The sequence below is a fragment of the Apteryx rowi genome, unplaced genomic scaffold (genome assembly GCF_003343035.1).
Source record: "Apteryx rowi isolate R43461 unplaced genomic scaffold, aptRow1 scaffold_276, whole genome shotgun sequence".
Classification (NCBI taxonomy): domain Eukaryota; kingdom Metazoa; phylum Chordata; class Aves; order Apterygiformes; family Apterygidae; genus Apteryx; species Apteryx rowi.
The window spans coordinates 1-26,258 of NW_020449152.1; the positions used below are offsets into that span (position 1 = coordinate 1).

The window sequence follows — 26,258 nt, forward strand, 5'->3', positions numbered from 1 at the left end:
TGTGGAGTCTCCTTCTCTGGAGATATTCAAAACGCGCCTGGATGCGATCCTGTGCAATGTGCTCTAGGTGACCCTGCTTGAGCAGGGGGTGGTTGGACTAGATGATCTCCAGAGGTCCCTTCCAACCTCAGCGATTCTGTGATTCTGTGATTCTGTACCACTCCTGGTTTATGAAATGTAAAGGTATTTATTTTTCTCTGCTTATTGATATGTGTTGCACTTACCTATGACTAGCATATACTGTAAGTTGAGCTTCCCAGAAAAGTATTGTTCTGCAATTGTGCCACTTGGGCTAAAATTTTTCCTTATATAATACAATCAGTGTTCTATTTTTTTCTCTGATTTGACACATTTCTGTTTGAAGGGACAAAAAGAAGTAAGAGAATAAAAGATTTTTATTTCTTTTTGTTTGCAGTTTCCCTGTCAGCACCAGAAATGGTACAGATGACTGTGCAAAGCTACAGGAGGTAGGTCTCAGACACAGTAGAGCTCTGTTAGAAATTCTTCTTTCTTCCTTTTCTTTTTGGCAAAAGGAGGAATTTTAGCTTCATTTTTTTTTTTCTCAAACAGCTAAGAACAATGTTCTTATGTTTGTTACATGTAGGTAAAATTAAGCCTGGGTGTAACAAAAGCATGTAATTTTATCTGCTGCAGAACATTCCTTTTGCAGTGAGCAAACTCTGAAAAAAAGTTATTTCTATGCAGATTACCAGATACAACTGCAATGAGAAGCTAAGTAAAAAATTGTTTCTCAGATGCTACTCTTGCTACTGCAACTCATTGTGCCTCGTCTCTCTGAAACTTTGAGAGCAATTATATCTTTTAGAAGTAGGTGGCTAAAGGAACCGTGCTCCCTAAAGGTTCCCCAAAGATTCACCATCTGTCAAAAGTGAGCTATTCTGCCACCTTTATAATTAGCATTTACTGGTACCTAACACCTACATTCTAACACCTACTGTAACATACTGTTCTTGAGAATAAGTGTATTGCCACACTCTCATGCCGACTCTTCTTCTAAGGCATTGCTATTATGTATCATTATAAACGAAGACAAAATGCAAATGTTTACTCTAGGAAAAATCATAATGACATCCCAGAGGAGCACATGAGTAAACACATTTCATTGTTGCTTTTTTCCAACTAGATCCCTGCAAGAGTTTTCAGAAAGTCCTGTTATGTCAAGATGCAACAGCCTCAACTCTTCCCATTTTCTCACCAGTGTACCCCAGAGGTTAGTTATTTCCATGTATTTCCAGCTGAGAATACTAGGGACTAGCCCCATTTAGGGATCAGCAAATATTGACAGAATTTTGAATATGCAGTTCCAAGTGTTAGCTCCTAAAATGCTTCTCCTCATTTATCTTAACAAGATCAAAATGACCTTTTACTTATAACAGGTGTCTGTTCTGAAATGCTTTTATTCCAGTAAAAAAACTGCCCCAAATTGCAGTGGGCTTTGAAGCAATCAGAAAGCAAAAAACTGTGAGATCTTATGGCAGCTGTATCATTTCTTCTCTGTTTTGTGTCTAGAGAGAATTGAGCCTACAGAACTGTGAACCTACACCTTTTATTAATGTTCCTCTTGTTAAGCTCTCTAGATCCCAAGCCACCAAATATCTCTGGGGAAAGAAATCTGTGTACTACCAATAGTAATATTGTTAAGAGCACCAGCTCTGAGCAATGTGATGGAAAATGACAATCTTTATTTGAGCAGAAGTCATTATGAGAGGGGAGGAAAAGGAAAGCAAATCATTTAACAAAAATAAGACCATGTAATAGCTACTGAAAGAGAAAAGCGGTACCAAGACAGTAGTATAAATAATCCTGATATTTTCACCACAGTGTAACTGAATGGCTGGCCATCGGGGAAAAGGATCCAGTTGAGATTCTTCTTAATTTGGGGTTTGGTACAGAAGAACCTGATGTCTGCACTAAAATCCCTCCTCGGTTCCTTAGTGGTGCTTCTGTAGCAAAAGGGATCAACATCCAAGTTTTTCTGGAGGCTCAGAAGCAGCGGATGGACATTGAGAGGCCAAATCTATATGGTAAGCAGAGATGTTTTAGAAAAAGGAAGAGTTTTAGTCAGGAGGTGACCATATAATATTAAAGAGCATGGGGATTGAGAGGGTAAGGAAGAAGAGACTTAAAAGAGAAAATTCATGAAAAGGGAAATCCATTCAGTAAGATCCTCATGTACCTCTTTGCAGCAATGATATCTCCTAATATAACTGAAACACAGTTTAGCTCTCCTCAGCTATGGACTCCTATTTATGAGCTGGAGGTACCAGCTGTGGCATTTTACAACATGACCACCCATCCTCTGTCAGACCTATCCCACCACCTGAGATTAGCATTTGTGTAGCAGAGGCTGCAGAATTGAATGCAGGTCCATTGCCTCAGCTGTTTCATGGGCAACACATTAGCCCATACTCACCATCACTGGTGGTTTAAGCCAATACAAAGGATTTTGAACTCAGGAAGGCCAGGCATTGCATCATGGGCATACATTCCCTTTTCCTCTCTGTTGGAACAGGATCCCTGTCTTGGGGAGACATGCAGAGCAGCTGACAAGGTCTTAACCTCCCGTAGCTGGAGCTGCATGAGTTTCTGTATCAAAGCCACAAATCTGTAGCTAGAATCTAACAGTTTTGTGGTTCAAATATGCCCTGAGATGTAGATGAGGATCATATCATAAGAATGTTAGAATTGTGTTAAGACATGCAGTTTTGATTTTTATTTATTTAGATGTTTTCAGCTCTCATTTTGTGTGGTGCCAAGTACTAACTGCATTTGCAGATGAGAAATGAAGACAAGATCCTCACCCTAAAGGTATAGCTGCATTAAAACAGCATTGCTAATTCTCTGGTATACCTTCCTTCTAGAAAGACCAATTTGGACATCATTCCCCCTCATGTTTCCTGCACAGGATAGCCAGATGGCTCTTGAAATCTTCTGTTTACTTAAGATGCTCAGTGAAGCAGGATCTCTCACATAGTCCATGCATTCCCATTTAGAATTGCACCAAGGAAGCAATATATATGGAATAAGAATTGAAACAGAAATGTCAGAGCATCATGGAAAATGTTTTTTTTTTCTTTTTTTTTATAGCAAGTCCTGTGCACACATTTCAATATTTACAGCAAACTGACACATCAAACAGGTTTCTCCTCTCTCTCCCTCTCTCTCTCTGTAACTCCTCAGAGAAAAAGGGCGAGAGGGAACAGAGATAATCAGTATGAGTGGATGGTGGATGGAGACCTTAGGGAAGAAGGTGAAGAACTAAGAGTGAATGAAAGGAGAGAAAAGGAATTAAAGGGAAGGAGAGAGGTTGTTTGCACAGTGAAGGCAGACAGTGGTAAGCTGAGGTGTGAATTTAATAACTAGTCTTGCAATAGTTCTCAATGGGGACACTCTTTGTACATGTTAACAGCTTATCTATATGGGGGAGTTACTGTGAAGTAAGTTAAGGTTTGCATTTCTATTTTGGTGGGTGTGATGTCCATCAAAACATATTATCTTTCCTTTGACAGTTTGGGAGGGAGTTTTCACACCATCTGCTTAGGCCTCCAAGGTATGTGCCTGGGCTGGGAGCTGAGGCTACGCATTTAATGGAGAGAGGTGGGATTAATCCTTCAGAGATACCTACCTCTGCTCTCTCTGCTCTATGTGTTGTTTTATACGTGGTGCTTAACCTCAGCCTGCATCACTGCACCAAATTATAGACATTTAACTGAAGTATCATCTCATGGAGCTTTATCACCCCAGAGTCTGTCTCCATAATGAGTGGAGAGAGTGAGGCACCTCCAGAGGGTCATCATCTTTGCCAGTCTGTCTCACAGACCATGCAGGCATTTGGGCACAGGTAAGTTCCTACTGCCAGTGTTTCAAGAGAAGATATATAGCTAAAAGGAATGTATCAGGTGTTAGTGGCATACAAACTCCTGAAGATTATCCTCAAATGGGCTCTCAGGGCACTTGCAAACTCTGTTTTTTCCAGTCTTACCAACCTTATATCGTCTAATGATTTTGCAATGTGGTGTAGAGAGAAGCAGGAGTGGCAAACTGAAGTTTATTAGGTTTGGAAATGGATTGCATTTCTAGGGTGGGATCTAATCTATCTGTCTTCAGCACTAAGGCTGCACCTCGGTTTTCAGGCAACTAATGAACCAGTTCTTCTAAAGCAGAAGCCAAAATTCCCTGTAATGGCAATGAAGAAGACAGGTGTTTTTGAAGGCCTCCAGAAGAAGATACTTCTCTGTAAATTAAGTAGAAAGGTTCAGCTTCAGAGATATTCCATGGCATTTACCTCTTCATGAACCATTTAAGGAATTCAGACCCCTACTGTTACACAGCTTCTTCGACAGGGCACTGAAATGGAAAAACTTAAATTAGGGAGACCACATGTCACCTCTGTAGATTTGAAGACTGTTTTGCACCACTGTTCCCAGAGACATGCTGGATGAAATCACCTATTGTCAATCAGTGTGGTTTATTAACACTGAACCATTTCAATACATATACAATGTGAATCCCTCTCATTTGGCTTTAGCCATGGAAAAGGAAAAAGGTATTTAGTCTGAGTTAGTGAAAGACTGAGGGGTTACCTCATTGTCAGTTTACTTTCTCTGATTCTCCGAATTAGCAGAGAAAGCTAATTGATTTAGTGTGATTTTGTGCAAGTCTGAGGTGAGAGATAAGCAGGATTATAGATGCAATTTGGGAAATGACAAAGGTGGAGCAAAAGAGGAGGGAGGTGAGAGAGACCAAATGACTTCCAAAGCAGTGTGATCCCTCTCTAGTTTTCATATTTCATTCATTTTCTAGTGCTGTTCTGTTCTGTTTGGCTGTTTTCTGACTGTAATGAAAATAGTTTTCTGGAAGTGCTTCATTGCTGATCTGACCTTTTAAAATACGTGTGGCTTATTATAGTGTTATTTGTTAATTGTCTTCTTGCTTGGTGACAATTGATTCTTCAGCATAGTCATTAAGTTTTCAAATGGTTCAGTACACAAAAATAAGCTGTATTTTCAAAAATCTCAGCCACCCTGTAGGTATCTCAACAAGAACCAAAAGAAAAGCTTAGCCTCATCACTCTTTAGAGGTGAAAATTTTACTGACCTAAAGAGAAGTGACATTTGACTTCCTAACCGATTAAATAAAGTCACTTGACAATCAGCAGTTATGTTAATTGAAAAGTAATGATATTTTCAAATATGTGAATCCCTATTGAATGTTAGAGTTTGATACTTATAATAAAAAAAAACACATTTAGTACCACACTTCACTACTTCCATATCTAAATCTACTTTTTTTTTGGGGGGGGGGGGTTTCTGGGGGGGGTTTACACTCATTTGTGTCTCTGTCAGCTGCTGCAAGCCCCTCACTGGAGCTGTTGCCCAAGCCTCACTCTCCTTTCTGAGATGAGTGTATTTGGCAGGCACCATTTCCCATGATGCATGGTTGTCCTGTGACCACCACAGGTCAGCAAGGAGAGAGCTGCATGCATCATAACAATATATATCAGTCAGTAAAGCCATCCCTAAAATGAAATGTAAATTACTAAATATATCTTCTCTGAGGTACAGCTTCAGTTCAAGCAAAGACAGAACAGTACTACCAAGACCCAAGATGAAACAACCTAAAAAAGGAAAATATTTTAATATATGGCAAAGTATACCATGCTGAGATTTCATTTTGATTTTTCTTGACAAAAACTGAACAATTTAAGAGAAATCTGTATTTTCCCACTGAAAAATTTGTGGTTTTTTTTTCCTAATTCTGTTGTCTTGAAAAAAGTTGTTGATTGAAAATTTCTTACTGGCTCTGGAAACTCTTCATTCCACTGAGGACCTACTGAAGAATTTCCAGATCTTTTATGTAGACAGCTATGTAATACCAGATTTAGGGTAGGAGGAACAAAACTGTGAGATTTTCCTCCTAAATTGTAAAAATCTCCTGATCATAAAATCAAGAGATTTTGTTTACACCTTGGCCATTTGCTGAGTTGGCTTAAGTTTCTAGTGAAAATGCATCCACAATTATGTCCTTTAATATCTCATTTGTGTTACAGATTTTGCCTGTTTTGCAGCAGGCTCTAGAGATTAAGGAGTTCTGATCAGCATCTTGCAATTTTCCTGTCACCTATCTGAGGACACTCCTTGAGGAGCACCCACTGAAACTAAAGGAACTGCTTGCCTAGAGAGAAATTGTCCATTAAGCAGGGCTGTCCCTGATATCACTTCTTCACGGCCTGTGTATTTATTACACTGCATATGAGTGAGGGGATTGTTTGTTCATTTATCATTTCTCTCATTGTTTGATTTGTTCATCAGGTGTCACAAGCTCTTGGAAATAATTTACAAGAGCAAAGCAGTGTGCCAAAACTATTTCAAACTGCAGCAAGTTTGGTTCTGGTTCAAATGACAAGTGCTGGACTTCTCTGCATCTGTCACTCAAAGGAGATTAGCACTTGGCATTTTTATGGCGTGACATAGTGGGAGCCAGATAAAATACTGAGGCTAAAATGTGCTGTACATGAAAAGCATGTGATAGCACATCGGATGCACAAAACCATAAGTGATTTAGTCCAGCATCCCGAACTAACACAAATGCAAACTTTATCCAACACTGTGTAATCTGTGTGCTGATAGATCAGATAACTCCTTTAGACAATATCCAGAGAAGCCTTTGACCATGTCTTAAAAAGTGACGGGAATGGCAACAATTTCCTCCAGTGTTAAAAATCAGGCGATATTTGGGGGGGGGGAGGGGGAGAGGGAAAGGACTATCCCGGAGATATAGTAATTAACAGGAATTATATGGCGTTGTATTGGTCCCTGATGCAAAGGACCAACTCAAATCCATATTAAATATCCCCTTGTTATCTAATCATCAGTGATGCAATATTACCAACCGCCTGCACGCAGACTGCGTGCAGTAAGTTTGGCTGCTTTCTAGGAGAAATGGCAGCCAAGAACGTTAGCATTTTGCCATCTACTCTCCTCAGCAAATCTCTTAAGGAAGGAGAAGTCCTGGTGACATATTCATTGCCTCAGGATGGGTGCAGACACAGTACACAAGCAAATGCGTTGCATTTCCTTGTATAAATAACTCCACAGTGTTGTAGTGATTGAAATCTCCAGAAGCCCTTAGAGAAAATATCATTCACTTCTCTTTACCTGTTATGCCATGGAAAAATGACCCAGAAATAACAGAAGTTTGGTACAACGAAAAAAAATCAAGAACCTGTATAAAACGTCAGTGTATATACACTTTGCTACACCTTTCTGGGGGAAAAACTTTGTGCTTTGTGGTGCTCTGAAAATGAGGACATAGTCTCTGTGGCCAATTGCTATCAAGTAATGGGTATATACATTTTACAGTTATCCTGGACAGTAGCCAGCTGTAAATATCTGAAATCAAACTCTAATGACTTTATTCTCATGGAATTTAATAAGTCCTCAAATATGGCATCCAAATCTGTTGGCCCAACCAACTGGAGAATTTAAGTCTGGATTCTGTAACATTTATTCACACTAAGTGGTAGTCAGCTGTACTTGACCCGATTAATTCAACATTGTGTAAGTGCTTGTATAATATGAAGAACTATGTAGTGAAGTCTGTATATAGCCTGAATGGATCCTCTGGAAGCAAAAGGAAAAAATTAGCCAATTTTTAATCAGGTACTTAATATGGTTTTTGGCAATGACAAGTTTGGATAATCATTATGCCTGATTATTTATTTCAATTTGTATTTTTCGATAAACATGTTTGTCTTCCATTCTGTCAAACTCAAGGGCGTTTTCGACAACTAGAAGTGCTTGATCACGTGACAAGCGCCTTCTCGTCGTTGCTGACTGACGTGAACACCCAACAGAGCAAAGTACAGGATGCCAGCAGAGATGAGACCGGCCTGTTGGATACTGAGAAAAGCAGACCTGTGGTTACACGAGCAAAGAAAAAAATAGGTCAGCTCCTGAAAAAGGCTTTTAGGCAGACAACGCTGCTGAAACAAAGCTCGCTGGCATCTGGCAAAGCCAATTCATCTGGCTGGAAAGAACAACCCCACTCTTGTGCTGACATTGCCGAGAGTGGAACGATCCAAACAGGCTTTTCTGAAAGTGTTATGGTGGGTTGTCCGACCCCAGAGCAAATCTCCAGAGACAAAGCTGCATTTACAGTATCCCAGTGTCTACAAACTCCATCAGGGAAAACTTGGGCTTCATCACACTTACTTCCAAAACAGCCCCACCTTTCTTCTACGTGTGAGGTGCCTGCCAAAGACAGTCCAAAAAAGGAGTTGCATTTGCTTTTGGCCCCCACACTCATAAAACTGGCCAGCCAAAACTACAAGCCACCAGACTCATTTGAATTGGAAGAGGTAAGATGGATTACTGTATATTGCTTACCATCAACATATCTTTATACACATTTATTGTATAGTTTTGGATTCTCTTTTTCAAGACAGAAGATAGAAGAAATTACTTAAAATGCCATGTTGCAGCCTTATGGGGAAAAACACTGGGATTCACACTACTCATTGAGGTTTTGATTATTTTAAATTGTTTTTGTGTTAGGATACTGTCAAAGAAGTTGGCACTGAGATTACTGAGACAAGATTTATTCAACCTGTATGATAGTATAACATGCCTATGTGTTTTATACAGCGCTAGCTTTTTTATAGAAGTAAGTTGCAAGAACGCTAATACATATGGTCAAGGATATTTTTACAGACCCAGTCATTAACCAGTTTTGTTTTTCTTTTTTTTTCCCCCCAAGCTCATGTTCTGGTGTTTTCTCTCAGAGTGTTTCATCACAAAATTATCCTTGGTTTTATAGCAGCGTTTGAAATATTTTATTGCTCTGTAATCTGAGCATCCTAAAACCAGAATAACTCAAAGCAGCAGCTTGTTCTCAAATCCGCAGTTTTCAAAGCCCATGATACTCAGCTATCTATATGTTTTAGCAACAGTGGGTTGTCAGTGGGGTTCAGCAAGAAATAGCAGAGACCAGGATACTTGCCAGTCTTTGTCTCACATCCAGAGTTCTTGTGTCAGCAGCAATTTTTTCTGGCTGTATTGCTGCAGAAAGAGAGCCCTACTGTAAAAACAAAGAAAGGAGGAGAAACAGGATAGTTGGCAGCTCCCTGAAAACATTTGGAACATGGGAGGGAGAGAGCAGCAAGAACCTAGAAAAGGTGGGATGCTTAAAAAAGATTTCCAGTTTTGAAAGAAATTGGAAGAGGTCAGGTTAAGTTGGTGGCATCCGTTCTGAATAAAGGATATTTAATTAACATATTTTTCTGTGAAAGTTTTGGTGCAGTCTAAGTTTCCCTTTGTGTCCTGCAGTTGCTGGAACTAGGTTGGCAGAGTTGAATCAAAGAATGGAAGTTTGGGTCTCACTATCAGCCTTGGTGGAGAAGAAAGGGTCTTTCAGAGGTCTCCAGCACAGCAAATTTATGCAACCCATATGTCTTTGTACAGACTTAGCACACTGGACTTGCAGCTCTTTGGTTAGTAGCTCTGTAACCCGTGCAAGTTATCACGGACTCAAAAATGAGGATGCTGACAGAGCAGTAATTGCAGATGATGATAAACTCCCCAGTCTGATGTCCAAGACAGTTTGATGAATGCTATATGCCCAAATTAGAACTGTGTATACACTGTTTAACTTTCGAGTAATCATTAAACTAAGGTTGGAAGAACTGTGTATTGGCTCAAACCATCAGGCCGTCTAACATGTTATTCTGACAGCGGCCAGTAGCAGGTGACTAGGAAGAGAATAAGAAACAGGCACATATAGAGTGATCCTTCTCATATATTCTTCTAGACTTTGACAATGGGTGGTTTAGAGATTTCTTGAGCTACAGGCCACATCTAGGACATGCTGAACTGTTTTGCATGTAATGGATCTGCTTTTTTATAATGACTCTTTCTTGTTGCAATTTATGCAACACCATGACTTAATGCTCTCCTTGATACTATGGAAAAGACAAATGGTTTCTTCACTCTTAGAGGAAAAAAATTCTGACCTTACATACATTCTTTGGCAAGAGTTTGGTGCCATATGGTTACCATGCCTAAGGTTTCTACTGCTAAGTCATATTCGAGGGGCATTTCTCTGAGACTATTCAAACAAGACTGTTAAGACATTTATGGGTGGGGAAACTTTATGCACTAACTACTTTGGAAAGGCTTGAAAAGCCTTTGTGATTAGAGCCTGGTTTGTGACATAAACACATTTTTTTTACAAAGGACACCACCGAAAAGGAAACATCTGAAAGATTTCCTGTTTTCACTTTGAAATTTCTAGAATTTTTCTTTTTACTCCTATCCCCTCCCCCTCAATAAGGAATATGCTCATAATAATCATCACCATCAATATGATGTTTTCCTCTTCTCTCACACTTCTTATTCCTCTTCTTTTTCCCTTTCTTTTCAGATTCAGAGCTTGGAGGATGAAACTCTATGTAGAAATGCTCCTGACAGCATATCAGGTGGGTGTTAAAAACAGACATTTTGCCAGATTTGTTTTAAAACTGTGTTCCCATGTAGTCCCTTCTAAAGGCTTATACTAAGAACATGTTTTCTCTCTTTGCTCCTATTTGCTCTGGTGTTTGGATGCAGTCTAGATGATACAACTTGATAAAACATAGGGCTGTAAAATGTGCTCATCTTGTCAGGAGGACACAGTGAGTGCACACGAAGGGGGTACCTGCTTTGAGTGTTTGAGGTGCCTATCTGATGCGTTAGGCATCCTCATGTAAATCCTCTCAGGACTTACAAATGAAGCCAAAGCCTCTCTCCTGCTCAGTGGCTCATCCACCAGACACAGGCGACCTCTTATCTGCTGACTCGCTGATCCTAAGAGAGGAAGCCACAGAGCAGGTTGGGGATTGCTGCACAGCAGCCACTGTGCAGACAACTCACCCAGGGCTACACAACGAGGACTTTCTGGTTGCAGCATGGCCTCCACCCCAACATCTGAATCTCCCATATCACAGAGACCTTCATCACATGGGCTGACATGGCACCAGATCATGTGTTAGGAAATAAGTTGAGAAGTCTATGAAAGGATTAAACGCAAAGCTGTTAGATCAGATGTTATGCTGTCATTTGGGGCGGTGTGAGTTTGGATCCTGAGAACTGTTTGCTGGCAGGGGTGGCTGTATTGGAGGAGACGGCTGTTCTGCCTCCAGAAAAGGAAGCACTCAGCCTTGCTCTCTAGTGACCTTTGCTAACCAGTGCTTAGAGCAGGACTGGCAGGTTTTTGAAATGGGACAGAAATTTATTGTAGCAGAACGAATGAGTAGCAAGAAGCAGATAGAAAGGAACAAAGATGAAAGTCTGGTGAGCCCTCACCTTACAAATGTTGCATTATGTCACTTTTGGGGATCCAGCACAAATAATTAAGCAGCCCAAGTTCATACACAGATATGGGAATAAAAATCAGATATCAGCTGGTGCCAGTCATTCATAGATGCAATTGGCTGAGGTGACAGCTAGATTTGCAAGAGTGAAATCTTGAGCCTATTGAAGGTAGTGGCATAAGTCTCTGAGTTCAGAGTTCAGTGAAGTTCAGTGAAGCTGAAGGTGTTTTAATCAAAGTGAGCAGGGTTTTCTTGATAAATGCTAGAGCCGAGCAAAAGCCTCACTGAGTTCAGTGAAGCTGAAGGTGTTTTAATCAAAGTGAGCAGGGTTTTCTTGATAAATGCTAGAGCCGAGCAAAAGCGATGGAGTATATAATGAATTCGTTAGCCCTGGAGGTTGCATTATTGTTTTCAAGTGATCTGTAAGCAGATATTTTGTTGTTTTGCTAGTTTTTTTTAACTGTGCGATAGATTGTATACCTGTGTCAGCCAATTGTTCTTGCCACATCACCTGGCAGGATTCTGTGGGTCCGGTCTGTCAATGGGTGGCTCCAGCAACTCTTAAAGCTTAAAGTCAGGTCCTTGCTGCTAGTCAGTATGATTTGTTGCCTGAGTTACATGAGGTTGCTTTGATTTTGCTTCCTGAATGATGACTCAATCTTTATGAACAAGGAGAAGCTCCCACACCAGCAATCTTGCTCATAGTAGTGTCTATACAAAACATAGCAGCTCCCCAGGATTTGTGCAGAGAAAACCAACATTTGGACAAATGTTCAATGAGAAATGAACAACAGAGAAAGTGGACATATCCCAATGGGAAAAAATAATCACAACATACCCAGAAATGCTTTTTTCCTTTCTTTGTCCTGCTCTAAAAAATTACTGTGCTATTTAATGAAAAAGGGTATTTGTGAAGGGATTTTGCAGATTGTATAGATATATTCATCTCAATATAAATAAAGAAAGAAACGTATGCCCTGAAAACTCTTTTAAAACACAGGAATAAGTATGTATTTGTGGTGATTTTGGGATAGAGAATGCAGAATGTGATTATTTGTTTTTAATTCTGGTAAGATTGTCATCCAGTTAAGTGATCAATTAATATCATACAAGTAAACTGTACTTATTTAAGATTTGTGCCTTAACAGCACCATGATATTATTTTAGAATTTAGTTTAAAAACTGGAATCTCTCTTTTTCGCTTTGTTCTTATAGTGTTACTGATGCTTATCCTGAATTGAAAGAAGAGATTTTGATCATCCTCTTTTATGGACTTTTTTTTCATATTCTTTCTCTTTTTCCCACTGCTTTTAAGTGGTGTACCTCTCTATACCCAAGGAATTTTTTTTTTAAGACTTCAACTTGCTGGGGCACCATGGAACAACCTAAAAAGAGCTGATACCAATTCAACATTGTTAGCGGTGATAATATCTAGCTCTTGGGAAACTTCCTACCAAATTCAATAGAATTTGTCTCAGACCCATAATTTGAAATAGAAGCTAGTGGGAAACAGTCTAGATTCCACTAGGAGCCTAACAAGGAAAACTTCCGCTCCCAGAAGAACATGCCTGAAATTATTTTTGGGCTGCAGGCTCCTTGGGGCAGAGACTGCCTGTTTTTCAAGGCTCATATTGTGCCTACTACAGTGAGGACCCATCCTCATTTGGTTGGAGGCTGTGTTGGAAAGGGCATGGGAGCGATGATGAAGATGTGAGCACCTGACATGACTATGCTGGCGTGGAAGCTCACCCAAGGGGGGAAGCGCAAGGGGCCCAATATGAGCAGAAATAGATAGGAACAGCCTGCTTTGCTTAGATGGGGCATATTAGAGATGGGTGACTTATGGAAGCGCTTGTCCCAGTGGTATTGTCCCTTGGCTCTGTAGCCTGGCCTCAATTTTAGTCCAATTGCTTAATTTTCTACACTCTCCATGAAAGCCAATTCCCTGGCTGCTGTGTGTCTTCTTTATATTTCTCCATAAGGTAGATTCTGGCTGTTTAACTGCAGTAGGCTTTATGATAAGGCTTTTTTCCCCTCTCTTTTGGCAGAATGCTGAGCCTTAATTTTTAAAAGATGCTCAAAGCCCCCAAACATCCCTGAATGACTTACAGAGAAAGCAGAGTGTTTTCTAGCTCTCTTTTAAAAAATATTACAATCTTTTTTATTAGGCAATTTTATCATTGTTATAAATAAGTAATTGTACTGGGGAGAAGGGATAATCCTTATTTAATTAAATTCATCTATACTCCCAGGTTGGCAGCAACCAGACATATGTGAGACTAATACCCACAGCCTGCCTGTATGCATGTGCAATTAAAAATTCACTCTACAGTAGCACTGGCAGTTTAGTGTTGCTTTTGGCATTTACAAATCCTTTTATTTTGTGACTTTTTTTTTACCATACACATATGCTGGAGCAGATGTTGCTTATTTGTTGTTTATTCAAATCTGTAGGCTCTGGCAGCTAACTCCATTGTTCTGTAATGAAGCTTTATTCACTGTCCTGTATTAGGACCCAGCAAATGCATGACAGGCAGAGTTAGCTCTCAGCAGGAACTACAGTTATTGTCCTTACTTATTGGCTGTTTATATTCTAAAGCTCACAGTTGAGAAAGCTGGCTGGGCAGGGTAAGGGGCTGGGGATGCTGTGTGCAGAGGAAAATTACTTGACTCCACTCACTGCATCTTTGCCCTGATGAGGTGCAGGCTTGCATGTAAACTCATCTGTTGCAGTGATTTCATATTCAGCACTTGAAAAATAGAGCTGTTCTCCCCCTCCGCCCCCTCTTCCTCCTTGTTCTCCCCCCCCACCCCTGCTGCTCCTTCCTTTTTCAATTAGCCTTTGTAAAGCACTGGGTTTAACTAAAGGGTGTTTCAATGTTGTTCACCTCCGTTAACTCAGCACGTGCCTGAAAATTCATTAGCAGTAACATCTATTAGGGAGGCCCTGGAAGTTGGTGTTATTTTTGTACGTGTTGCATTCATCCACTTCCCCTTGCTTCTTATTTACTTTTCTGCACCTCTCCATCACCGGGGTAGCCACACCTCTGAGAGTCAACAATTTCAGCATGGGGCTGACCAACAAGGACATGCTGCTCCCAGGCGCTCCAGTGCCAACAGAAAGGCATTAGCCTGCTGGAAAAGCCCTTGGTAGCCCAAGAGACAATCAATCAGAGAAGTAACCACCTCCATCTGGCTCACTGTGACATGGTAACTCTCTGTTGAAGCATTTGTGATTCATCTTGTCCCAATGAGTGGTGCCAGGGATCGAATACACCCAGTTTTTGCAGCAGCTGGGAACATTCTAGCTTCCCCGCATGCTGAGCTAACACATTAGCTCCTGTGACTTATTAAGTAGCAATTCTTTCAATTATCACACCTTCACTCCTCCTACTCACCGGCTCCTCTCATGGTTGGCACCATGGGAATATTCACAGAATGCAATTGGTATTTTTTTAATTGACTGAGTGCCAAGAACGTGAATCCTGTTTATTATCCATTGTAATGTCTGCCTGTGATTGAAGGATCAACATCTTCAAAAGTGCAAGAAGAAAATACACATATATTTCCTATGCTTCAGACAGAACTAAGATTTTCCTGGTACCTTCCTCTATTTTCAGTATAAAGAAGGGAACAGTTATTTATTGTAGTGCCTACATCATGTTGTTTTTCTTCACTTATAACACAATGTTTTTTAGTTTTGAACACAAAAGAAAGAAAAAGCAAAAGCGAGGAGAAAGCCACACAGAAGACTTGCTAAAGTTGTAATCAAAATCAGGATTTATACCTACAGTATCCTACATCTACTCTTGTTTTGAGGCCTTCTGACCCTTACGTTATGCTTTTCCATTGCTTAATAATCACATACAGCCTCCAAATATGAGTTTTCCCTTCATAAAACATGAAGAATAATAGATCCATAATATACTCCTATATGTTCTTGAAGCAGTCATAGCACAGTTCATTTGAGTTAGCACTGCTCAGTGGTCTTCACAGTAAGAAATTCCACTCCTAGAAAAAACATCCACAAAGAGCAGTCACTAATAAGAACATTTGGGGTTCCACATTTTTTGTAAAAGGGAAAATTTTGGTGTGTTTTTAATGTAAGTTACTCTCAGATATTTTTCTGTACGGGTCAGGTTTCTCGGCTGGACAGCATCACTTATTGCACAGCTCTGCCATCCCCCTCAAAGAGGAAATAGCATACTGCTTCATTTCATGTATACTACAGACAACGAATCTGGGCTAGAAAGGGAAAAGGAAGAATGAAGTTCCCTGAAACAAACATGTCTCTAGAAGCCTGAGGAGAGAAGCTTCCTTCACAACAGTTTTATCTTCTTCAGGGGCCCTGTGCAAAGGAGACATATGCCACCTTTAGCCATTTTATGTTCCCTCCATTTTTTTTATGATGCTGTAATCCATGTTGTTCCCATCTTCTGCCCATGAACCGCATAAAGACCTTCTTGTCCTTTCCCTTTTCTGTACTTAAAGGACCTGTAATTAAGAGTATGAGAAAGCTCTATCATTTCTATGCATGTTGTAACCTGAAGAAGTCTAAAACCTCCTGCCTGTGGGCAGGATGAAGGCCTGCGGTCCCAGAAATAAGTGGAAACTGTCAGGAAGCAGTGACTGAGAGGAAAGAGCAAAGTGAAGGGCAGGTTATGAAATGATGAGTCTTAAAACCTTCCTGCATCTTCTGCCTGTTCAAAAACATCCTGAATTGTCTGGTCCCCTACCAGAAAGGGAATTCATTTCTGCAGCTCTTGAGAATGCCCCGTCTGCTTCCCGTCTTTGTCACAGTCCTGCTGGATGCATCTCACATACATGCATATATCCAAATTCAGGAAAGGATGTAAAGATGGAGACCCAGGAAGCAGTGGAGCCATGTTCACCAGTACAGGAACGAGATTGGCAGCACATGAAAGGAAGTCTGAGACATCTACAAAATTGTCATGCAAAGGCCTCTAGGAAGTAGTACCACCTGCTACTGGTGTCTGTAAGCCCTGCCTGCAGTCCTGGGGTTGAGGCAGCTTTGGAGAACTTTGGGGGCTGTATGATTTTCAGTGAGTACATTCTTAAAAGTCATTGCACATTTATAACATTTTATTGCACATATGTGTCATATTTTAGGTCCTGCTGCAGCAGGCTGATTCATCCTAGTGGGAAAGGATATACACACACCACATACTTAAGGCAGATGGCCTGGTGAAAGTTATAAAACCTGCTGTTGTTTAAATCTTAGGAGAAGAAAATCATGAAATACTTTAAGTATTCAGGGGGACAACCAAATACTTTGACAACCAAATAGTTTGAGAGACAGATTTAGATTAACAGCCATAGGCTTCAAAACCAGAAAGATTCTGAAATGAAATCTAGTTGTCCTGAAGTCTCTGAGGTCCTTGAAAGGAGGCCTTTTCTAGTATTTTTTTTCCCTGCCTTTTCTTCCCACACCTCAGCAGAGCATAGCAGGATCAGAGTTTTGCCTGTGCACGGTCACTGATCTCTGTGATGCTTTACTAATGGTGCCATTTGACAGCTTGACCCTTTGAACTTTAAATCTTGCTGCAAAATTCATAATCCCAACACCACATCCTACACAGGCTTCAAAGCAGCTTTGTAAGAACATACTTACTCTTTTTGGTGGTACTATATTTCTTTGCTGTGTGGCTCTTATGAGAGAGGGTTGATTCCCCCCGTTCCCAGTGACATCTGTAAGAAAGGTGCTATCTTGGGCACCTTTTTATGCTCTAGAGAACTCAGATTTTTTTCTGGATGAAAAATTTGATTCCTGGCCCACAGATCTTACACATACTTGCCAACTATTGACCAATGCTTTGCATTTCTCCTCTGGAAAATAACACTGACAAAAAGAGGTGGGCTTTCTAAGCCTGAAGTTCTTAGACTCCTTGAACACAGTTTAATGGATATTAACACGAAAATAGAGCTATTATAACTTGCCGTTGATCTCCACAAAGTAATACCAAAAAGCCACCCATTCTGGCCTCCCAATTGCTTTGGGCACTACTAACCAGGCAGAAGTTGCAGGACCTAGCAAGAACAGAAGGGCTCTTCACTCACTTTTCTCGGAGTTGCTTTATCGGAGTTGCTGGAAGCCGCCTTCCCTTTCATGAGGTGCTCTCAGTTGCAGAGAGCCCTACAAGGTTCACTGCAATCACTTATTTTTTATTCATTATCTCTGTGCAGCTGCTACTGGGAGAAGTTGTGATGTAACATGATCTACAGTGTAGGCTGATGACATTCAGCTCTACCTCTCATTTTCATCAGAAGCAGACACAACCATCACCCGTCTCTCCCGACATTTGGCAGCGGCACGAATCTGAATTAATGACAGTTGGCTGAAGCTCAGTTGAAATAAGATGGAAGTGATACTGACTCTCAAGGAAAAGTAGGAGGAGAACCTGGCAAAGTTTGAAGCTGTTTCATCAACTGAAGAAAGATAAAAGACCATTGTCAAAGTGATTGCAATTTCAGGTTTTGACTAGATTCATCACTTCTCCTAACCTCCCAGACTGCAGAAACATCATTTATCATAGATAACTGCCTACAGTGTTCTCTCTTTTCCTGTCAAATCCAGCTCTTAGATTACTTGTTTATACTTTTATCATTTCTAGGGCAGTGTGTTCTTGTGCAGGACAAGCAGGAAACAATTGGAAGCTCTGACTAGCAGCCGCCTAATTCCCAAGTACAGCTTTTTGCAGGAGCATATTCATTGTTCTTAGTGATGAGTGTGTGAAGTGTGTGATATTCATGTTTACCTGTATTGTCAAGCCTGACATGACCTTCATCCCCAGCTACTTTAGATACATTCTGTAGCTCCAGCCAACCTACCAAAGGGGTTTCCAGAGGGGTTTCCCGAGCCATGGACCAAATTGTCCTGGAGGTATTCTTGATAAGGACAAAGATGGAGTCTTCTGAACGTTGAACTTCTGCCATTGAAGTTCACAAACTAAGTTCTGGCCTCTCTCAAGAGGCACGGGATGGTTCACTAATGCTAGTCAAGAAATTATATCCTTTTCTGTGATGTAAAAGGTAGAGCACATACTACTTCCCTTGCCCATTTTCATCTATAATTTGTTGGGGGGAGGAGGGAAAATGACAATTAAAATGGTTTTACATTTCATTAATAAGTAGCTCAATAGCATATTTTCAGCTAATTCAGTTCTTCCCCAAATCTTTCTTCTGTACATGAGCTATGGACAATATGCAATGAGAGAGAGAGAAAGAGAGCCAGCCAACCCACCCACCAGCCCTAGGCATTTCACAATGGAGTATATTTATACCTGCTGTCACAGCGCTGACTGTAGTGTACAGCAGATGTACTGCAGCTAGTTTTAAATCAATAAGTATGTGCTTTAAAACACACTAGTACATAGCGTGCATATCAGTAGCTGTCTAGCCACAACACCAGGGAGCTGAGTGCAGCCCACCTCACCCTACTTTTCAGACAGGTTTTGCAGCCTGGGCAGAGCTCCAGGCTGCTGTGCTCAGCCTGCTGGCTCTACTGCACCACTAGTGTGCTAGACATAACTATGCTATACACTGAATTTTAAGCCAAATACTTGACTAACTTGGTATAAAACTCCTTCTCCCTCAGGTGTTTTGGAGGAGAGGGATTGAGGCTGAATGCTCTGATGATAGATGTAGAGTTGCTCTGTAGCTATTTGTGCTGTGCTCCCGGCCAGTGCAGTTTTTATTTTTAGTGGTCCATACTGTGGTTACCTCAAGTGTTTATGGCTGATATTTGGAAAGCACATAGGCCTGTGTCTTTGCAAGGAGACTTAGGCACCTAGAGCACTGGGAGAGGAGCGTGGGGCTGTGCAGGAGGCTGTGAAGCACAGTACGTGCACTCCTTTGAGCTATGCATGTGTCTCCTTCTAACAATGGCTGAGACAGCAAGACCCCATAATTAATAGTATAAAAAACTGCAAACTGAACATGGAGATGAAGCAAAATGTAGGTAGCTATCATATGACACGTGTACCACCCACCTTTCATCTCTTCTGGCCCTGCTGCATCCCCTCAGGGTCCAGCATATATGGTCAGTCACAGGGTGGAGGGTTTTCGCCCTGGTTCAGAATGAGATTGGGTTTATCCCACAAAAGGAAAAGTATGCCTGAAGTCTTACCAGTGTTATCCAGGCTAACTGGAAGAAGAATATTCCAAACTGGGTGAGGGCTGGGGTAACTGAGTTTTGCTAAGGGTAAGGAAACCCTAAAGATTTCTGCTTATCTTGTAAGCTCTTTGGGGCATAGACTGTTCTTTTGTTTCATTCATATGCACCTGCCAGCTTGGTATGGCACAATTAATAACAGAATCTGGTTTATGTAGAGATTTTAAAAATATTTTTACCCATCACACTGTGTGAGATGTTTGGCACAAAACTCCTGTTCAAAGATAGCAAGGAATACACAAATTTCTTAGCTAAACTAGATTTTGAATAAGAATAGGACCCTTTGCTGTAGCTGCTGTATTTTGGAGTTTCATTATTTGCTTTCATATAATATGACTTTCTAATAGGATGATTTATCTAATTTTTGCTATAATGTCATTGAAAAATAAAATCTGCAGAAGGACACTGGTTAAAACTCTAGTTTGTGCAGGCCTTTGGAAACAAAATCTGTGGTTTATGTGCTGCTGCCATCTGGTGATCGTTTTCCTAAAATGCTGTGTATTACTGAGACCTAGTATAGGGAGAGATCACTCCTGCAGCATTACTCCAGTGAGAAGTAAGTATTTTTAGACTGATATCTCTTACAAGACAAGCTGTAGAACTGTACATTGTGTCTGGCTAGAAAAAAATATATAAACCAGATATTTCTTACCTCAGTTAGCTTGTTCATCATCATTTCTGCAATGAGGAAACTGAATCAGTAGTATAGAAAGTTGTACAGAAATATTAAAAAAAAAGGACAAAGACTAGGCAGTCTCTTCTGGATTCCAGTGGCACTAAATCAAATGTTTATGTTCATAGTCAACAGTCAGAAATCTGTGCAGTTTTCTATGGGGGAGCTACCTCCTATATTAAGGGAAGACAGCACAGCTGGGTCAGGTATGCTGAGTATGAAGCAGATTTTCTGGAACATTGACACGGGATCAAGTTTTGTCACATACATGGGCACTGATTGTTCCCATGCTGACAAATGTACATTTATTTTTCTTCTGATTCACCAAAGTTCAGTGAGCTTTGGAAAGTCCCGTATTCTGGATAACATCATATACAAAGTGTTCTTGGTAGCTAATGCTACAAGTATATATTTTCAGTAGAGTTTTATTAGCTCTGAATATCCATATAGTGGATAGCTACCCAAAACAAACACATTTCTATTCTGAAAGTGCTCTTTGAAAATGCGTTTTTGAGTATTCTTTCTTGACCTATGACAGAAATTCTTGTTGGGTTTTTTTTTGTTTTTTTTTTGCCTTGTGTGGTATTGCAAGGTTTGGGAGGATCAGCACCTGCACCGCTTCCATTCCCTTCTGCTAGAGCTGTAGTTCTGGGCAGCTTTGGTGGATGAAACATTTTTAATTTGTGATGCCTGTTTTTGAGAAGTAAATCACAGAACATCCAAGATGTAATTAAATATCTGTTTGGTTCTGGCACTTCCACAGACATGGTAGGACCTTCCCTCACCCCATCTCTTATTGCAGTGGTACTTCCATTCAACTGGACTTGTGGTTTTTTAGGCCCAGTTCAGTGAGGTACTTATGTGTGTATTTAACTCCAGGCCTGGGAATAGTTCTGTATGCATAGATTTAAGCCTGGACCTAATTTCTTTGCTGAATTTAGTATGAGTATTTAAGCTGTAATGATGCTAATGCCTTGAGAGTTTTGTGTGAGAGACTGCAAAATGCCTTTGTTTATACAGCTAAGAGAATGATTCAGAATAAGTCCTTCAGCTTCCCCCCCCCCTTACAACATATCTGACTACATTGAAGTTCCTTTGCATTGTTTAGTCCCATGTATATTTTAGAAATACTTATCCATTTCAATGATGTCCAGGAACATTTAAATAACTACAGAAATATTTAAAATGTGAACAGCATTTCTAGGCTGCAATTGACCATTCTGTTTCTCCTATGTTAGGATGAGCAGCCCAAATTTAAAATTTAGATTTCCACAAATGTTCTTGCATTTGAAATTTTTGTGCCCAAGCTTTTCCATACTCAAAAGATGTAGAAAACGAGCATTGAATTAAATTCATCAACATTAATGTAATTCAAAAGACATGCAAAATGTGATATTATTTATAAGCAATGTAGTAGTCCTCAAGGCATCTTTTGTGGGTTGCAAGTATTCTCTAGGCTGGAAACTATAAAGAGATTGTGCTGTTTGCAGCCAAGTCAACAGAAAACCAGCTGCAGAGTTTTCAGAGGAACCCAGAACTGCACTCCAGCACTTAATTTTTACTAATTAGAGAATATCCCTTCTTTAGCGATAAACCTAGGAGCCCAATAGTTTCTGAAAGTTCCTGCACTGAAAGCTGCTGAAAATGGAAGCCACTGTATCTGCATGCAAATAAGCAGAGAAAGAGAGTCTCTTAATGAAACTGGGCTGATCAAATATAGGACTGGAGAACTTTGTGGGACTGGGAAGGCATATTCCTTCTTATATGAGCAGAAACCTGATTAATAAGTGCCTCTGACCTATTTTTATTTAAAATTCAGACAGAACAGAAATGGGATGCAGCAGCTAAACTATCCCAGTTCAATTAGCACAGAAAGGCGAAGAGCCAAGGTTTTGCTCACCAAGGTCTTCAGGGGCAATTCTCAGGTTTCCTTTTACCAGCATAGCCAGATGTACTCTCCGCACAGGGCCCAGAGTTGTAATTTTTAGCTCATAGATGAATGCTGGTCTGCGTCTCTACTTCTTCTCCAAACATACTTTATCTTCCCTTTGTGCAATACTCTGCATGTATTTGCAGAATCTCTACAGGTTCGTGTGTCTCCACACACTAGGAGAACTGAGTAGAGCTATATGAATAATGGATATTTCGGTTCAGTGGCTGAACCAAATGATAGGGGGAAAATGTGGTTTGGGTAGACTAGAAATTAAAACATTTTTGCTTAATGTTCAGGTGATTTAACCCATTTTTGCACCTTTCTGCTTCAAACTGAAAAAATGCAGTTGCTTTCAGAAAGAAAGCACATTTGAAAGCGAAAGGCAGGAGCATTTAAAAATGTCAAAATGAATTACGTAAATTTTGTTGACCTTTCTCCCTCCCATCTTTTTGGCCAACTTGTATCCCACCCAAAGCCAGTCTTCCAGTTTCTAGAAGGTTTTAGTGCATCTAAACATGAGTAATTGTCATTGTGAAGAAGTTGTGTCCCTACCCCCACAGATACAGGTGACCTCAGCAACTGCTGGGAGTGCTTTAGATGCTAATCCGTATTGTGTCAAACTGCCACCAGCATACAGTCTGGGCATTTTCAGAAACCTGGTAGTTAGAGGAATTTGTGCCAGGAGGTGTAGAAAAGGCCTGCTTTGGACCTGCACAAAGAGCTGATCTCCTAACAGAAACTCAATCTATGGTTATCCTCACTGGGTGTTACAGCTGCCAAGACAAACTATACTGTTACCACTGGCAAACAATTAACGTTATTGAAAAATTCACGCAGGAAGAAACTCTGTTCCTCATCAGGACAGCATCAGGTATGGTCTAATTTTCAGGCAGCATGATCTTCCTTCCCAGCACAGCACTTTGCATTTCTCCCAGGCATTTGTTGTTTAACCTGAAGTCCTTTTGGGAGTACTTTGATAATCTCTTCATAGGATTTTACCTCACCTTGAGTTGAAGGGCCATATTCGTTTTTACTAAGTCTTTTTCTTTTTTATTCAGACGTCCACTGAAATCAAGGGAATTTTGACTGACTTTGAATGAAGTGAATGTTTCAAAGTTAGAGGAATACAAAGGAGAAAATCTCATCTTTTAAAAAACACTTATCCTCATGTGTGTATCTTCTACAGTGCCTGGCACATTGGGTAGGATCTGGCACATCAGTGTGGGATCTAATGATTAAATTAGGCATCTGAATGTAGTTGGAAAAGATCCACAACATGGGCCCTTAGAGACGTTGCTTTGCACTGACCATATAGGGAATTTAAGCCTTTATTAGAGGAGGACTAGTTCATTAGACACCTAGTATGTAGGTGCATGCAATTTAGATGCCTAACTTCGATGAAGCTGATTTCACCATCAGTGATTTGATTGAACTGTGSTTAACATGGTTCTCCTACTAAATATTTCTTCTCTTTTACAGGTTTCTATTTTGATTACATTAAAACTGTAGAAGCTGGATTCATACTCAGAATGGTCATTAAGTCCTTTCATATTACTATTTTTAAATAAACACACAGCCACCCTTTCAGAGTGGTTCGAGGCATAATTTATGTACATACTTTGCACAGTTAATTGATAAGAGTCATGAAAGCCAGGCACACGTCACATTTACTTCCAGGGGAAGTCCAAGGAGACACATGGATGTCTTTCTATAGCCTGATTGTAATGATATTAACTTGACCTGCAGACTTTTAATTCAGTCTTTTATGTTTCTCATTTTGCCTAATGATCAGCCCAGAGTCCATTGCCTTGTATATTTTGCGTAGTGCTCTAGCTAGTGTGTGAATATAAACATTGACTGAAAGGCTGCATGGTTGCAATACACAAACACAATTGACTGTGTAGTTTGAATAGATCAATCACATTTATTGTAATAAATGAGTCAGATCTGCTTATAATTGTCTGATTTTGACCCGGTCAGAAGGTGAATTCTAACAGCACTAATCTTCCATTAAAAGTTAAGGTTTTTTTTTTTCCCCCCTATATCTAATTTCCAGTAGCATCACTGCTATTTTGGTGTCCTGCATGTCTCAGAAGAAAATCAGGCATGTTAAAACCCTAAGCAAACAGATAACAGTCTTCTAATTCTGCAAACTTCAAAACTTAAAGGTCAATTGTTATGACTATTGTATCCCATAATGGAGGGCCTTTCTCTTATAGGGTATTATTTTGAGTCTAGAAGTGGTTGGAACTACAGCAACTGAAACATTTCTATTTTTCAAAAATTTTCTAAGCCTTTAACTGTTTCTTCATTTTTATGTATGAAAGACTACAGGTCAGACTGACATACTGGAAGCAACAGCTGGCTAAGATGCAAAGGGTAATTGTAACAGCTTTAAAAAAAGTTTAGAGAATCTGTAGAGCAGTTTCCCTGGGGGAGAAAATGAACCATGATGTTGTTTGTGGGAAACTGCAAGGATGAGTTTTGAGACCACCCACAAAACAAGCATTTTTCAGCAGCAGAGCTGCAAATGATGAGATGTGTGAGATGGGGATGGATTTCTCATTTGAAATAGGAAAGTGAGTGACTGATGTGCTGATGGCAATACTAGGATTGACAATGCAAAAAATTCATTTCAAATACATAACATGCGATCTGGTTTTGGTTCTACAATTGCTGCCTGTAAATAGATAAGAAACTGTGTGATTTTCATTAATAGTTGTCCAAGGTAGATTTAATAAAGTCAATAGTCTGTCAATGTGAATAGACATTTTTTGTATTTCCTAATCCCACTAGTAAGAAGTAATAATTCAGGTCTCAGAACTGCTTGGTGAATTGTCATATTTTCATGGATATAACCAGCAGAGAAAAAGCCTTAGGATTCAACAGCAGTTTTAAATGTAAGTAACAAGAGAGGAAGTGTACCCAGCATATCTCAGTCTCTGCCCCTTTCCTTCCTTTCCCCCAAGAGCCTCCCTCTTTCTGCTTCCCCCGGCTCTACCAAAACTCTACCTGGTTTTGTGCCAAATATCTGAGAATGAGGGCATTATATGAGGGTGAAGATTATCTGAAAATGCAGGTTTTCCAACAGCTGAGAGTTACTGGGGTGTGCAGGATAACTGAAGGTTTACTCTCAAGCACTTGTGCTTTTAAAGGGGATTGGCTTATATTCATTTAATTAGATAGCTGATGGTGAGGAATTTGTTTTAATTCCAAAGGTTAGGGTAAGAGGTGACTGAGCTAGAAGGGAAGATGATGTGGTTGCTAGATTAGGAACCTCTGGAGTAGATGTGCAATGTCTTCCCCTTGCCTTTATGTCTTGGTATGCAACCCTGTATCATCTCTGCTTGTCACTGTAATTTCCTATTGCACCCTGAGGTAAAAACTCAGCAAAGATGATACAAGGTGTCTCAGAGTAGAGACGAACTGATCTAGGGCAAAGACAAGGGCTGCTCCTCTTCCTTGCAGGAATCACCTGGATGAATGAAGCCGTTGAAACTGCGTAGGTGAGCAGCGTGAATGAGATTTGGTCTGAGCCAGTTCCAACAATAAGCTGTCAGAAGTCAACATTTTTAGCACAATAGTTGGCTGCTTTACAGGTTATGTTGTGCCTGTTGTGCAGATAAGTCAAAAAATGAAATATGCAGTTGTTGATCATACTGGAGGATAACTCAATACCCAGCATCACTCTCAGTAGCTACCCTGAGCACATTTTGTTATTTGTTCTGGTTGTAGCAAAATTGCTGGTTTCTGGGGAATAGTGCCAGGATCAAGAATATTTCTAGAAATGGAAAGTACACTTAAAGTGCACCTGCTTAGGTGTCTGTTTGTTTTGGCCTAGTATTGCTTTCTATCTTTCTCTCTAATTTTTCTCCTCCTTTTGTTTTTCTCAACAGAGGTGATGGTGACAAGAACAAATAGCTGCCAGTCAGACAGCAGTGGGTTTATGGAGGAGCTGCCAGAGCCTTTAGTTTTGCAAGTAAGAGATGAACAATGGTCTTCAGTAGGTCTATGAAAACTCTGTAACCCTGGCAAAAGTAACATAAAAAATCATGGATTCATGAAAGCTTCATGAAAGTCACCACAGTAGCAT

At 40.2% G+C, this 26,258-nt stretch overlaps 1 protein-coding gene across 1 annotated transcript in view; it reads left to right on the plus strand.

The window, feature by feature from the left end:
* The first annotated feature begins 435 nt into the window (after nt 1-435).
* The window catches only part of ITPRID1 (ITPR interacting domain containing 1), a 34,114-nt gene continuing 8,291 nt past the window's right edge, over nt 436-26,258 (plus strand). The window contains exons 1-7 of the mRNA XM_026068605.1: nt 436-467; nt 1,145-1,231; nt 1,843-2,045; nt 7,797-8,380; nt 10,441-10,495; nt 10,884-10,886; nt 26,062-26,144. Of these exons, the coding sequence (XP_025924390.1) occupies nt 436-467; nt 1,145-1,231; nt 1,843-2,045; nt 7,797-8,380; nt 10,441-10,495; nt 10,884-10,886; nt 26,062-26,144 (1,047 nt within the window). The remainder of the gene's footprint in view (nt 468-1,144; nt 1,232-1,842; nt 2,046-7,796; nt 8,381-10,440; nt 10,496-10,883; nt 10,887-26,061; nt 26,145-26,258) is intronic.